At 40.2% G+C, this 16,919-nt stretch overlaps 1 protein-coding gene across 3 annotated transcripts in view; it reads right to left on the minus strand.

Moving 5' to 3' along the window:
* The window catches only part of cgnb (cingulin b), a 32,086-nt gene extending 16,372 nt beyond the window's left edge, over window positions 1-15,714 (minus strand). For all 3 annotated transcript variants that reach the window (XM_084738952.1, XM_084738953.1, XM_084738951.1), the window contains exons 1-4: window positions 15,588-15,714; window positions 5,914-7,046; window positions 5,726-5,820; window positions 5,557-5,626 (exon numbers count right to left, since the gene is read on the minus strand). In XM_084738952.1, coding sequence (XP_084595078.1) covers window positions 5,557-5,626; window positions 5,726-5,820; window positions 5,914-7,017 — 1,269 coding nt within the window. In that variant the 5' untranslated portion in view covers window positions 7,018-7,046; window positions 15,588-15,714. The remainder of the gene's footprint in view (window positions 1-5,556; window positions 5,627-5,725; window positions 5,821-5,913; window positions 7,047-15,587) is intronic.
* Window positions 15,715-16,919: the final 1,205 nt, after the last annotated feature.

The raw sequence follows: 16,919 nt of genomic DNA on the forward strand, positions 1-16,919 counted from the left end.
TCACTTGTCTATGGCAAAATGGACTGAATTTGTTGCACATGCTAACCTGTAATCATTAAAGTGAATGGTCTGTTATTAAACATACAACAAAACATGAGTCACCTCAAACATCACTTTAAAAACACAACACCTTGTCAGAAGTATGCGTTCAGAGCAGAAGGCCCGTTTCCACCAAATTAACTCTGGTTCTTCAACCAGTTCCGTTCAAGTTTTTTTGGAACAAGGTTTTGAATGGAACCAATCTAATTATCTGTCATCAACAATGGATGTTACACAGCACAGCAGCCTGAAGAACATGACATGCCCTCTTTAGTTCCTAAGGAAAACCTACTATTTTTTGTTCCGGCTGGGAACCACCTTCTCAGGTTCCAAACCAGTTCATTTTTTGGTGGAAACCGGAACAAGGCCAGTCCCATATTGATGGAAAAGGCCTGTCTGAGTGCCCGTCCTCTAGTTTCTAATGCAATTATTGATCTTTTTCATTGATAATTCAGTGACTTTCATGCTGATCCAACCTGCAAATGTGAGTCATACTGTATTACACATTTGCTACAGAGAAAATGAATGGAGCTTTTATTCATGGAAAACAAGGAACACACAAAATAGCCCCTACACCTTTGCAAATGTATTTAAAAAAAATGATCACAGGCTTCAAACCTGTGCAAGCTGATAAAGGGTCACAAGAGGATATGACTATGTCATGTCATGACTATGTGACTACTATGTTTTTAAAGGGACAGTTCAATCCAAAAATCAAAAATACAAATTTTTCCTCTGGCCTGTAGTTCTATGTCTCTATTTTGCTCTGAACAAAGTAGTTCCTACATGAAACTGCTCACAACAAGGTCTGTGGATTATCTTGAGTAACCAGGTCATGATTTCTGGAAAGAGACGGTGCTGTTCAAATATATGTTTATTTGGCTATTTGAGCACCAAAAGCCCAGTGCCATCTAGTTCTGTTATGGTCAAGAGAAGGCACACATCTCTATGGCCGATATCTCCACAACTCTGCACCAAAACAATCAAGACAAACAGCACTACAGTAAAGAAAAATATGTATTTTTACTTTTAAGATAAGCTGTCCCTTTAAGATCACAAACCAGAGCTCCAGTCTTTTTGAACAGTGATCAGAGTTCCCCCTCGACACAAACACACACACACACACACACACACACACACACGTCTCTATTGGACTAAGGTAACCCAACACACCAACATCTGATCCTCGATTAACCAGGGACACGAACAGGGTGTCAGCAGCACATTAACTCCATCACTCTCCCACTGACACACATTAACTGGTAACACTGCATTAAACCAGTCAAAACACACCACAAGCACTTAAGAGAGAGTCTCACTGCTACAGAGGGAAATGTGAACCCTGCTTTACACCGCACTTGTCAGTAAATATGCCTGGAAAATGCAAAGAGCTCTCTGAAATGAAAGGCTAAGCATGTATCAGTAGATTAATCTGGACACCGGTTGCATCACAGATGCCCCAAAACGCTCTTTGGATGAGCCCTTTACAACACACACTCATCTGATCCTGCTCTGATCTTATGTTTTGGCTCTATACAGACAAAAGCCAATGTTTTGGTTTAGAGGCAGAGCTGCAGAATAAATAGCCCCGGGCAAAAAAAGACAGTGTAAACCCCTTCATCCTGCAGTCTGATGTCGGCTGTGGATGTTTCAGTAGCTGTTATCTCCTCTAAAAAGCCTGAGATGCCTGCTGGAAGAGGAATCACCCACTGAGGCTGGGCTGCACCAACGACGATTCATTTTTAACGATGTTTAAAATGATGGTTTAACTTAAATTCATGTTGCATCAAAGGTTGAAGTCAAGCTTTTCTTTAAACCTTGGTTTAACTTTTACACTAAACCTAGATTAAATTTAATTCTGTTGCTCCAAAACTATTTAAAATATGATGCAGTATTAACTTGAAACCAACACTGTAGGCTGTTTGACTTTTAAAATGGCTGCCAAAACAAAATAATTCTTTGCTGAGTCATGATGAGTAGGCTAACTCAGCTAACCAACGTTTTCTTCCTTCTGCTTCCTAGCAAACAGTGTAATGTTTTGTTAACTGTTTAGCTAGTGAGCACACAACTTTTGTGTTTGGTTTTAACCCATTAGAAAACAACAGATTTTTTTTCTTGCTTTGTAGCCGGCTAATGTTTTGTTAACTCTAGCTAGCAAACAATGCCACACTTTATTAACCTTTTAGCCAGACAGCAGACAATATTAAGTTTTTTCTTCTTTTTGTTTAGCTAGCTAGCAAACAACACATTATTTTTGTTTGTTTTTAGCCAGCTGGCTAACAATATAACTATCATTTAAACTTTTTGCCACCTTACATTTCATTAACTAGCTAGCAAATAATGTAACATTTTATTTTTGTTTTGAACGCAGAGCAGCCGAAAGTTAATGTTTCCCCTATTATTTATACTTATATGAGACAAAATAATTTTCTGCTGAGTCATCATGAGTAGGCTAACTCGGCTCATCAATTTTTTTGCTAGCTCAGGGAACAATGCATTGTTTTGTTAACTTTTTAGCTAGCTAAAAGCTGTATTTAGCCAAATGGCTAACAATGTAATTTATATGAAAATGTTAATATATTTTTTTTTCTTTTTAGCTAGTTGATCTTTTGTTAACTTTAGCTAGAAAACAATACCACATTTTGTTAACTGTGTAGCTAGATAGCAAACAAAGTTTTTTCTTCTTTTTGTTTACCTAGCTAGCAAACAATATAATATTTTTTGCTTGTTTTTAGCCAGAAGAATGAATATTGTAAAGAATACAGTATCTCCATATTGATTAATTTCAGTTTACATCAATGAATTTGGATTTACTAAAATTAGATCCTAATTGTGCAACAATGCTCTCCTTAATTTCATACCTAGATTTACTCTTTTTAAACTTTGTTTTAGTTTTTGAGCTCTTAGAATAAATTAGGAGTTTTTAACTGGTTATGACACAGTCCCAATTTAATACTGATGCTTTGACGATCTGCTACTTCTACATAGTTTTTTAAATGCCTGGGTTGGATTCTCCTTAGAATCAGATAAAACAAACCCATGTTTACAGTTTCCCAGGCAAAGTTATAGCAAGTAGTCTGTTAAAAAGAAGCAAGAGGAGATTTTTATTTAGATATACCATTTTTACCACCATGAAAAACACTTGGTACGACAAAACCCCTCCAAGAAAGAAGGATCCGTCCCATCCGGCAAGCCAACCCCCAGCTGGTGCAGGGTTCCAGTCCAACTCAATTATTGATGGCTCTCAATGACTGCGTCCTCAACACACACTGAGCCCTCGACAGCTTTCCTCTGCAGGTGCGTCGTTGCCAAGAGACAAGACGGGCAAATGATTCACAAGCAGGCAGCCGTGGTCACAAGTACATAACAAGGGATCATACATAATGAAGTGCATGTAATATAAGATAGGGAGGGAACACAAAGGAATAACTTCTGTATGTAGATTTATGCAAAGGGATGCAAATGTAAGGAATTTAATTAAAGGAAGTCGTGTGCTCTTGTTCATAAAAAAACATGGCAATCTATTTTAATAAGGTGTCACAGGAGCACAAAGGAGCAAAGATGGCACCAAAATTGACAGAGGAATACTCTGCATGCTGCTTAATTTTCACATTTTTTGGCCTGCCAAAAGAGGATCCTCGGAGACAACGTGAATGAAATAGAAAACTTCTTATCCTCTGAAAAGAGGACGTGCTGCCAACCATCTGTTAGCTCCATTACAAGAACTGCAAGAAGATACTCATCCCAGACACGACTAATTTCAAAACATTTGTTTGACCAACATGCTGAACACACACATCACAAAAGCTAAATGGATTACGTGCTATTATAGATTTGTGCTATGTCTGAGTTTTATACGTTGCAGAGCTTTTTGTAAATTGGCAAGCTTTTAGGTTACATGGCTGCAAAATGAACACAAACTAATTATGCTACTGGTACTTTTAAAGCAACTACTGCCACTGCTGAGAGCTGAAGTCGAATAAATTATGTCTCAAGGTTTGCAGAATTTCCAGAATAAAGTTGAAATGTCAAGAATAAAGTCAAACTTTCAGTACTACTCCCACGCATGAGAAAAATAAAGCCAGAGAGAGAAGATTTTATATTTTATTTAGAGAATTCATTCAAAATATTCAGAATGAAGTTCAAATGTTCAGACTAAAGTTAAAATTCCCTTTTGAGAGTAAACACAAAGGGGTATTTATTCTTAACTTATTTTTTCACAAATTGCAAAATAAAACCTCCTCTGATTATTTCTGAAAGTTTGATTTTATTCACACTTGATTTTATTGTTGAAATGCAAAATACATCTTCTGCCTGGCCCTAATACTCTCATTCAGGTCGTTTAAAAAGAGCGATGGGTCTGGGTCAATTTTGGACCGAATTCTGTCAGCCTTGGGCCTTGTTGGGCTCAACTTTTCAGGCCCGATTGAAGTTCTGCCTTTGAACAGAGTCAGGCTAGCTGTTTCCAGTCACTATGCTAAGCTAAACTAACAGGCTACTGGTTGCAGCTCAATATTTGCCTCACAATCACAGTTAGTCAACTCTCTGCAATTGGTTATTATTGATTCTGCTTATTGGTGACGTTTCCTGTTAATCAGGCAGTTGGCATTGTTGCAGACACTGACTGACTGGCGTTTACAGTAGTCGATAGTGCTAAACGATATGCCCCCCCACCCTGCAACTAAAGCAGTTCATAGATGTAATGCTAGGAGATAAAGCTCCCTGTGAAAACAGGCGGACTGGGACCAAAACAGCCTCTGAGACCAACAGCGGCCAGTTCGACGACAGGGAATAGGTACAGAGGTGGTCTTCTTGTGGGGTTTGACTCCTGGCACCCCGGGGCTAACCGAGCTAAAGTTAGCTCGTTAACTGGGTCATGCTTGTCCCGGTGACCAGTCGTGTTCACTGGGAGGCTGCTGAGCCCGGTTCTGTTGCACGCTACTGACGGCTAACAGTTACATTTAGCTACTTTAGCAACAAAGTTAAAGCCATCTGTCTATCAGGAATTAATTCTGTAATTAAATAAGCAAGATTCTAACCTGAGCTGCTGAGGACATCAGAGGGGAACACAGAAACTATTTTCTCCATAAAATAACATCCAGTTTCACCCAAATTAGTGAAAAAGTTATAAAGTTGTGCTTTTGTACAGTGAGACCTGGCAGTGCATCATTATCATTTAAAATAATTTTCCAGGAAAAGAAAAACTTTGAAATACTGTTAAAAAATACCAGTGAATATCTTTTTTGACAGTAGACACAGGGTCTAAAGGGGAACCCCTGACCCGCAAGATCTTGGGACAGTCTTGCAAATTTGGTTTCCCCTTCTAGACCCAACCAGCAGACACCAAGAGTGACGGACATGATGTGCCACCACAGCAACGGCGGTGCCAAAGATTGCAGAACACACAAAGCAAAGCAGTCGTCGGATTCATCTATACTGTAGGCAACGTACAGATCAATGTATGTGTGATAAAAAACATTTAAATATCAATTTTGACTTCATGATGTAGTGTTGTACCTTCAAACTGCTGGTTGTCTCGAACACAAGGTTGACCTTTCTTTTGAGGGATCCTTCACTCTCACTTGCGCTGAAGGGAACAGCAGACAGAGGATTGGATTGTAAAAACACACATACCCACATAATAACGACTCTACCTTTCATTATATCATGCTTGTAGTTTATTTACCCATCTTTAAGGATCTTGAAAACAGCTTGCTTAACTTGAGCCTCCTCTCCATTGATGACCTGCGGGCTTTGACTCAGGCTCCTCGGAGGAATCTCCTTTAAATAGAAAGTAAACAAATTAAACCACAAAACAACAAGACCATTTAATACCTGAAAATAACTGCTGATCTCTAAATCAGTGGTACTTACAGGCTTCTTTGCCACAGCTGGAGTGGTGTCCTTGGCAACAAACTTCCCCAGTGACTTGTGAAAGCTCGGCTTGGGGGCCTCGAGTGCTGTCACCTTGGCAACGGATGCAGGGCTCCTTCCCAGGCTGCCGCTCGCCGGGGCAGACGATGTGAGCAAATTGGAGGACTTAGACAGGGGGATAGCGTAGGGATTCAGAGTCGGAGAGGTTGGAGAGGGAAGGGAAACCTCTGGCTGGACGTCTTTTCTAGCGTCGAGACTTCTGGACCGCCTGCGCTCGTCAAACCTGAGCCGCTGCCTCGCTCCGGAGCGGCCTCTCACCTGCGGGGCGCTGCCTGTTGTCCCAGTGTCAAACTTGCTGATGAGCTTGTTGATGGGAGCCAGGGAGTTTGTGTCGATCGCTGGGACCAGCTCATCAGGCCCCGACTCTGAAGGGGTATCTTTGCCCGTCTTTTTCCCGTTGTATCTCCCCAAAGAAGCAGTGAAACCAGTGCCAGTTTGCTTGAACCCTCTGGGTCCCACGCCGTTCAGTTTGACAGGTTTCAGCCCCGCTTCATTATACTCCTCCGTACTAGTCCGATCTTTCTCTGCTTCGCTGGCTGTTGCTTTGACCTGGGGTGCAGCTTTCGGCCTCTCCGCCCGTCCTTCCCCACCCTCCTCCTCCCCTTGTGTTCCTGCTTGACCGTCCCCGGGAGGTCTTTTAAGAGGGCTCCCAAAAATCTCCCCATCCTCGTCCTCTGCTGCAGAAACAGGGGAGCGTGCTGTGTTCACAACGGGGCTGTAAGGGTTTGTGATCTCTGCTGCTTCTTTATTGACTTTCGGGAGGGTGTTGCAAGGTGATGGCGGCCCTGAGCTTGGGGTGGGAGTGTTGAGCTGAACTCCGTAAGAGTCACCTTTCTCACCGTCTTTCAGGACCACGTAAGGCTGCCCGGAGATCCCCTGAACCCGCACTGCCACCCCATACTTATTGGAAGGAGGAGTTGAAGCGCTGTTGTTTCCTCTGGATTTATCAGGGTAACCTCCGCCCGTGTCATGGAGGTCCTTGATGAAGCGGATCTGAACGCCGTAATCCACATGAGGCTTCCTGTCAGTGGAAAGACTGCTCATGGTGACTTCCTGGTTTGTGTGTGAGCAGTCTGGACAGTGTGGGGGGGGGGGGGGGGAGCAGAAATTCAAATCAGGTGAATCAGAGGAACATGTTTAAAAAGCACTGACAACACTGAACATGAAAGTCCCCTGTTTTTATCTATTCCACATTTAAGATCTGAGGCTGTATTACAGAAACTTCCTAACTGGCAGATCCTATCTTAACAGTTTGGTAACCATGGTAATGACGGTTTGGTTAAATGTGAGTCCAGATGAACAATTCCTAAGTCAATATTTCTATCCTAACATTAGATAATAAATGTGTTTTATACAAGCATCCTGACTTTCTAAAATCTTAAAGCTACTACAAGGACTTTTCAACAGTTTCAACAGTCTCAGTTTAATACTGATGTCTCTATGTGACCTACATCAGCAAACAAGACCATCTGTGAGAAGACTGGATATTTCCATATAGTTATTCTGATTGTCTGCCACAGGGTCAGATTCTCCTTGAAATCAGACCAATCAAGCCTGTGTTTGCATTTTTCCGGGCAAAGTTATAGGGAGTCATATTTTAGCCAGATAAAAAGAAGCAGGAGGAGATTTTTATGAAGAAAACTTTATTTTTGACGCTATATTGTGGTTATTACGGTGGAAACACTAAATAAATTTTAAGATAACCTTAAAGCTGTCCTAATTTTCACTTGTCCCCTTTACCACCTGCTAATGTAGCTAACTTTCTGACTAGCTAACGGTGGTGTTAGTTAACAGTATCTAACGGTAGTCTTAACTAACTTTTTAAATGCGTATGGCTGCTTTTTTTAAATTGCTTTATATATGCCAGATACAGTAAAGAATTTCCCAAAATCTTAAATATACTCTCCTAAATTTAGGAGTTGGTTTACTATCTTAGCCCGCTCTCTTTACTTTATCTTCCAAATTAGCATAGTTTGTTTTTTATATTCAGTTTATGTATAAGTATTTTAAAATGATAAAAAAAAACAAAAAAACAATAATAATTTGTTTAGCTCAATGAGATGGTTGCTAGGTAACAGACATAAAAGATTATAAGCAATGTTGGATTAAGTATTTAGGACCTCATAAGACAGAATAAAGTAGGATAAGAGTCCTAAATTTAGTTAGGATTTTCTTCTGTAATACCATATTGAGAAAAATCCTATCTTAGACTCTTCCTATCTTTAGACTTAAGATCGGCTGTTTCTGTAATACGGCCCCTGCAGAGGATTACGTTGTCAGACCCTCTGTCTCAGCTGTTGCAGTGTTAAGATATGCTTTGGTCCTTTTTGCTCCCGTCTGTTTCCCGGCTTCACAAAAAGTAATTACTCCCTCAGATGCCTCCTTTTATCCTGCATTTTTCTCTCCTTCTTAATTTCAGTTTCCTTGGCTTTTGTGTAAATCTCCCACTTCTTCCCAGGCAGAGTTTCTCCGACTTGGCTAAAATCTATATATCAGATTACCGGTATGTCTTGTCTCTGGCTGCTCTACAGGTTTAATTCTTCCTCAACCAGAACTCATTGTTTTCACATCATGTCAAATATGCCACTGGGGCACTATAAGAACCTCTTTGTGCAGGTTGCGGCCTACTTTTGTCCAGAGGGCGTGCTCTGAAGGCAGGGAAAGGCTTGTTATTGCCTCTAGTTTACATAGCAATGCTGACTGTATTGATGTTTTTGTTATTAGAGACACAAACAAGAACGTGGCTGCCTCCTTCACTGAGTTTTTAGTATTTTCTATGGATTCAAACAGCAGGAAAGCACAGAGGGAGAGAGATCTAAATGTCTGTTGGACTTTGATATGAGGAAAACACAGGAACAAGCGCCTATTGTACAGGTGTGTAGGTGTTTGACTTGACATCACTGGATATATTTGCACTACTGGTGGCCACAGGAACAAATGAACTCTGATACTGACAGTTTGTACTGCAGAAAAACAACTTCTGACATTGTGTTCAAGCTGGAGTTGGTCGCAATAAGCATAATAAAGCATAATACATATACTTTATTATACTATTTACCATTAATCAATTGGTTGTTTGGTCAGAAAATGTCCAAGATGATGTCCTACAATATCTTGTTCTGTCCACAACTCAAAGATATTCAATTTACTGTCAGAGAGAAGTAAAGAAACCTAGAAAATGTTCACATTTAAGAAGCTGAAATCAGAGAATTTAGACTTGTGTAAGCAGATAATGACTGAATTTTCATTTTCTGGGTTAAGTATCCCTTTAAAATTATTAAAATCAGTCCATAAAGTGACTACAAATGTAAATTTCATTACACAACATTGTGTTGTAAAGGGACCATTAACTCATGAGCCTTGAAAATATCAGAAAATGGCAAAAATGGCCAAGATTCAACACATTCAAATTTCTTTTTTTCAAAAACAAAATACAAAAAAAGATTTTCTGCTCTATTATATATGAGAAATAAAAACATTTAATTCCTCATATTTGATAAGTTGGAAATAGTTTAAGTTTCACATTTTTGCTTAGAAAATAATGATTTATCAATTATTGGGTTGCTACGATACCAATACCAGTATAGAAAAATGCTTCTGATACTGTTTAAAGTGTGGGATTGGGTGTAATTCAATACCACTTCAGCTCTAAAACAGGACACTTACTTCCCAGAAGTATTTTTCGGTTAATACACTAAATTTAAACGAGCCAGTCAGCAGTGTCTGCAGTATAATAACCTGAACCCGTCCACCTTGTACGCTCTGGAAATGAGCTCGGTGATGAACACCATGAGGAGGTGAATACTCCTCCTTTTGTCCAGGCTCTGTGGAGCATTAAACACTGGGGGCTATGTCAGGAATGGGCCTCCCCTCTCCGTCCCTCTGCCTCTGCCAGAGTCTCCACGGTCACCAGACTTCAGAGTGAAGTCGCTCAGGCGTACGCTGTTTACTTTGAGCCGCACACACATATGCACGGGTGTGTGCACAGACATTCACAGACCCGCTGTGGATTGTCTATCTGGAAGCAGGTATTTGATCTTAAAGGCTTCGCTCGTTTTAGTGTCTCTACAAGTGGTAAGAAGAACTGCGAGGCAATGTGAAGGAGTTACTGCTGTCACCAGTAGTGGACTCTGTCTGAAGGGCAAGCATGAAAAAAAAAAACTGAAAAGGGCACTGGCTGTTTGCTTTGGGCGCCCTACAGGGTATTTCATCATGTTTTGTCCGCTGGAAGGCCACCCTGGAGGCCATTTTATCACGTTTTATTCACTGCAAGGGCACCTTAGAGGGCGCTTTGTCATGTTTTATCCACTGGAAGGTAGGGATGTGCGCGATTAGTCAACTATACGATTTAACATCGCCACCTTCGCTAGTCAGCACCAGAAATACAAGTCATTTAAACTATTTATCAATATTTCATTCATGCATGATGCCAGTCAACTGTTGCCTCTAAGATGTCATGCAGCCGCCCGCCACTAGTTGGGGATGCGGCGCCATCAGACGACAGCCCCTCTCGCTGTACGCTGTAAGTACATATGCCCCGATGGCCCAGGTAACCCCAGATGTTTACAGATGACAGCTCGTAAAATCAGCGCGGTTTGGCAGTGTTTTAATCTAGAAAACAGAAATAAGGTAGAGGCCATTTTATCATGTTCTCTCCACTGAAGGACACCCTATACAGCACTTTATCACATCGTCTTGAACATTAGGCCACTTAGGCATTCACCATCTTCTATCTACCACAGGGGTATCCAAGAGGGCACTTCTGCTGCGTTTTTTCGAACACGGGGGCACCAGGGGGGCAATAACACCCCGTTCCCTCCCTTTGAGCCCAGCAGTGACTGTCACATTATCACATGAAAGCATTTTTCTTGTATTTAAGCGCTGCTAAAGCTGCTTTTCGACTAACAGAGCTCACTTCAACCCCAATCTGTTTCCTTCACTCCACTCACAGATGTGACTCTCACAGGAATTAAAATGTAACCGTCTCTAACTAACCGCTGGTTACAGAATAACACGAAGCACCTCGTCTGGCGGCGGAGGTTAGATTGGTGAATCAAAGTCAGCCTTTGTCTTTTCTTTCTAAAAAACATTCTTTGGATTCCTGACGTTCCCTTTACACTCGGCATTGCGCGTGGTTTGCATTTGTATTAATAAGGACAGATTAAGAGGAAAAACTGAGAACTAGGGCAGCGTTAACTGTAAAGCCTACACATGCGGAAAACTGTCTACACAGGCAGTAAACAAAAAGTGAGGAGACTAATTAAAAGACGACAAACTGGAGACTAAAAATACAAAAAAAAAAACAAATTAATCTCTGTGTCCTAACATAACAACAAGCAGGTTTGCACACTGGACATCAAACAAGTGAACTGAAGGGCTACTCCTGAGAAAATCTTTTAAAAAAAAAGAAAGAAAAGGAGAATATGATCGTGTGTTTAAACAGTTGTCAAGGTGCTCGGCCCTCTCGGCCGGTCTCACAGAAAGCTCCCAGGTGTAAACACGCTCCTGGGGTAAATTTGAACAAAGGCTCAGTTGTTGTACACGTTCAGCAACCTGCAGTAGCCGAGGAAAGCTCTGCTCGGTGACAACTGGTTCACCTCCTCTCTCTGTGACTCTCTTGTCACAAGGAATGGCTGTGTCAACAGAGACAGGAATGTCACCAAACGGGCCTGTCTGCCGCCGTTCGTCCCCCGTCCTCCTCACCCAGCAGGCGCTGCACTCCTTCTCCTCTGCTCCTGCACCCTCCCTCTGCTCCCTTCTGATCTTAAACTTTCTCCCACAGTTTCTCTCGCCCCCGGCTATCTGAACGGGAAGACGAGCTGCTTTCATACCAGGGCTCGATGACTGGGCTGAAATCAATGTCGACTGAAACGATTAGTTGATGCATAGCAGCAGCCGTGATCAATGACAGATTAATCGATAATGAAAATGATCGTTAGCTGCAGCCCGGATTCTGTTTACTGTCACAGAGGAGTAAGGAAACCAGAAAAAAATCATATTTGAGAAGCTGACATCAGAGAAATTGGACAATTGTTACTTAAAATATGATTCAAAATGTGAGATTTATCAGCTTAACTGATAAATTAAACAAGAACATTGCAGAAAATGCAGAGGGAATGCCAAGCATGTCAATATGAACTGAATATTTGGGGTTGTGGACAAAACAAGACATCACTTTGCACTTTTTTACCATTTTCTGACACTTTTTAACCCAGAAGAAAATGATCAATAGATTCATCCATAATGAAAATGATTGTTAGTTGCAGCCCTATCTGGAATCAAATAATAAATAATAATATGTCACATTTACGCACAGGACAATCAAACTGATGTTCAATGCAATGAACTGTTTGACTATTTTATGTTACACCAGATGTAACTCTTCACATGTGCAAAACAAAACTTTAATTATCCAATTGCTTACATTTTTGGTTAAATTTTCCTGGAATAAATAATTCACAGACATTCACACTATAAAAACATGTCACAATACAAAATAGAATAAAAAGTCAATAAATCATAATATTTGACGCCAAAATAATGTAATTTTTAACTTGAGGCATTTGTTTTTGGGTGTGTACAGTAAATTTTATAAGAGCAGAAAACCAAACTAGAGTAGATACCAGTATTATGGTCTGTGTTGTGGAGGCAGGTGCAGGTTGTTCTGGGTAAAATAACAACAACAAGGTGACACTAGTCCCTCATTAGAGGAACATGTTTACCTAAAAACCTCAGTGAGCTCGGAGATCGCCCCAGAGCGCACATTTTAGGTCAGGACTATTTCTGGAGCAATTTATTTTGAACGTAACAGAAAAAAGATCAGGAAGCACCAGCACCTTCCAGCAGCTGGAGCTGGGTATCAGTTGTAAACTAAAATGTTGGCAAAGGTTTCGGTTTTGAGGCTTATCTGACTTTTGATTACAGCCAATCGATTCAAAGCCTTCATTGTGTTTTCCTGGCGGACGTGAGATTATTTACGCAGTGTGACTGATAAATTAAAGAACAGAGATGTAATGATACTCTAAAAGGTCCACGATATGAGATTTATCAAAAAACAAACAAATTGCTTCGGCTCTCCATCCAGGACGTCTGTGGAATCAGCTAAACTTTTCTTATTATCTTGATGTTAATAAAAGTTTTATTCATTCAAGTAAATTAAACTTTCTAGTAAAATTTCTAGTATTTATTTTCAGAACACCTCAGAACATGAAATCTTCTCACTTGATGTCTTTTGACTTGAAATGTTGAGTTGAATGAATGTTCTGTTCAATCAGCTCATTAAATTAAGTTTCTGAAGGAACGTGATCAGCATGTGAGCAGACTTCCCAGCATGCATTGTTTGTTTGAGACCTCTCTTGAGACCCTTCTTTTTTAAAGTTTGAAGAAAAGGTGCGACAGAAACGCTGCAAATCATGATGAAGGTCCTTACACTTCAAATTTAATAAATTAATACAATCACTGTTCAGCAAGTTCTTTGTGTGAAATGAAGATTTTGTCCACAACCAAAACATATTCAGTTTAGAGCTGCAACAATTAACTGATTATCTGACTATTAAATTAATCGGCAACTAGATTGATAATCGACTAATTGTTTTGAGTCATTTTTTAAGAAAAAGTGTCCATATTCTCTGATTTACTTTGTCAAATGTGAAAATTTCCTGGTTTCTTAGATGTTTATTTTACATTACATTTAACATCATTCACCATTTTATGGACCAAACAACTAATTGATTAATTGAGAAAATAGTTGATAGATTAATTGATGATCAAAATAATTGTTAGCTGCAGCTCTAATTTTGTTTCTGTCACTGAGGGGTAAAGACACCACAACATTTTCACATTTAAGAAGATGAAGTCTGAACAGATTGTTTTTGCTTTAAAAAGTGACTCAGTGAGATTATTTACGCAGCTTTACTGATAAATTGGAAAAGAAAATTGTATTTTCTGCAGAAAATGCAGAGGGAAAGCTGAACTGAAGTTCAAAGCATTGCTAGAAAGAAAGAAATGTGAAATGAATTGTCTGAATATGAAATATGAAAGCTCAAATGCATTTCTGAGATCTTTTGGACCAAACTACTAATCGATTATTTGAGAAAATGATTGACAAATTAATCAATAATGAAATCGTTAGTTTCAGCCCTGATTCTGTTTATTGTCAGACAGGAGTAAAGAAACCAGAAAATATTCATATTTGAGATGCTGACATCAGAGAAGGGACTTTTTTTGCTTAAAATATTACTCAAGATGTGAGATTTATCAGCTTAACTGATAAACTACACAAGAACATTGCATTTCCTGCAGAAAACACAGAGGGATTTCTGAAAGCTGAACTAAATTTCAAAGCATTGCTGAAAGTAAAGTTGACTGAACTGCAAGAAAACCCCCTGGAATCTGAAATATCAAAATCTGTCAGAGATGGAATGCTGAATCAGCATTCCCTCTGATAATGTATTTAAAATTGATAATATCTTAAGATGGTGAAAACTAGAGCTGAAATGTTTAGTTGTTTAATCGATTTGTTGTTGACACATTTTGTAAGATTTAAATGCAGAGGAAATGCTGAGAGCTGAACTGAATTTCTAAGCATTGCTGGGAATCAGCAAATGTGAAATGACTTGTCTGAAAAATATGAAAGCTCAAATGCATTAACAGCACTGCTAAAAAAAACCTGTGAGCTGAAAACATGTAAAACTAGCAGAAATGTAATGCTGAATCAGCATTCCCTCCAATAATATATTAAAAGTCTTATCAATATGTCTAATTAATTTGTTTTAGACGGTAGAAACTAGAGCTACAACAATTAGTAGATTTATCGATTTGTTGTCTACTCATTTTTTAAGAAAACTGTGCAGAGGGAATGCTGACAGCTGAACTGAATTTCAAAGCATTGCTGGAAATAACTAATTGTAAAATGAATTGCCCAAAAAAATATGAAAGCTCCAATGCACTGCCACAGTATATTAAAAAAAAAAAAAAAACCCTGGAAGCTGAAAACATGTAAAACTGGCAGAAATGTAATGTTGAATCAGCATTCCCTATACATTTTTAAAATTCATATCGGTATGTCTAATTAAGACGGTTTAGACTGTAGAAACCATTATGGCAGAGTATCCCACGATGCACCTGTCTGCTCCTGGATTAATTGCGTCACACCCACCTATCCGGTCAGTCAGTATCGGTGCGTGCGCGTCGGTCGAAACCACCGCCGGCTCGTTGTTTACTGGAGCCACAAGACAAACAACAACTACACCTGCCTACTACTTGAAGCTGTAATAACCGCTCATATCCTCTTTACGCAGCGCGGTCAGATCCAATTATAGGCAGCAGCAGCGGCGGCGGCAGCAGCGGAGGAAGAGGAGAGCTGAACGCGAACAACACAAGGCTCCGCGACGCGCAGATGCTTCTTGGTTTTTTTTTCGGTCGTTATCGCGGGCAGAAAACAGCTGAGCGTGCGGAGACCTGGTGCCACGTCCAGTCCGAGAGCTACAGGTGTCCGTCTCTGCTGCTTATTGAATGCCCGCTCAGCAAAATAAAGCTTACAGCATCGCTCTCGGCACTTTGCGCACAGTAAAAGTAAATATCCAGCAGCTGTGTGAACACTTACTGCACCGCACCTGTAAAGATGATCCGAAATATTCCTCTTGTTTCAGCAGCTGCTCTCCTCTGTTCAGTGTTGTTGGTGGGATGAGGAAGATGTTAGTCAATGAACTGACTGAGGACATCGGGAAATGTCTCCCCCCCCCCCCTCCGCCCCCCTTCCGCTGCTACCAGTGCAACCTGTTGCCAACACATCGGGATAGTGATCGTCCCGCCTCAGGACGCACGCCATTGGTGGGGAGGCTCCCCCCCTCCGAGGGGCGGAGCCTGTCAGCCCTGCCGAGAGCTCGGTTTCATCTCTCCGCACACAATCATGGGTTGACACGAGGAAGGAGTGTCGTGTGTGACCCATTTCCTCACAGGTGTGAAGGGAAATAATGTCTCATTGATGCAAATTGTATCAATTAAAGGGATAGTCCACCCAAAAATGAAAAGTCGGTCATCATGCTGCGCACCCTCATGCCGATTGAGGGTCAGGTTTGTTTTGTTTGTCCACAAAACACTGCTGGAGTTTTACAGGAAAACAGTGCTGCAGAATCTCCCAAACAGGAAGTGAATGGTGACAGAATGAAAACACAAAATGTCTCCACGCTGTCTGGTGTAATCGAAGTCTCCTCAAGCTGAGACGTGCCAGGTTTACTGAAAGAAAAACTTTAAAGACAGTCAGGGTGCTGCTAGTGTGGATGGTGTCTCACAGGAAAGGCTCCACTACACTAAATGGAACGGGACCTTAATTAGTATCATTGGTAACACCTGTGTTTACCCCACTATTTCATATCAGTATAAGATCCTTTATTAGTCTCACAACGGGGAAATTTGCAGTGTTACAGCAGCAGAGTGGAGAAGAAAACAGACAGAAAACATAAAACAGGTAAACATACAATATAAACAAGACGTGATGTAGAGATTAGAGACAAAATATATATGACATAAACAGGAAACAGACTCAACGGTTGAATTTACAGTATTGCACAATATGAAATGAATTATACCTGAGTGAATATTGATATTGACAGGGTCGGGTGGGTTACTTTAAAAATGTAATCTAATACAGTTACTAATTACCTGTTTAAATAATGTAGTCAGTAACATAATCGAAGTATCACCGTTTTAAAGTAATGTAACTTTCTGTTACCTTTGGATTACCTCAGTATAAACTATGCTGAAATTGTTTAGCCCGATATGGTGTTTTTAGGGCGGCACTTAATGATCATTTTCATCATTGATTAATCAGTCAATTATTCTCTAAATTAATCAGTTAGTTGTTTTACAGAAAATGGTGAAAAATGTTGATCGAAGTTCAAGACGACATCCTCAAATGTTTTGTTTTGTCCACACTTTACTATTAT

Source organism: Lutjanus erythropterus, chromosome 16 (genome assembly GCF_056507025.1).
Source record: "Lutjanus erythropterus isolate fLutEry1 chromosome 16, fLutEry1.hap2, whole genome shotgun sequence".
In the NCBI taxonomy this organism is placed as follows: domain Eukaryota; kingdom Metazoa; phylum Chordata; class Actinopteri; order Lutjaniformes; family Lutjanidae; genus Lutjanus; species Lutjanus erythropterus.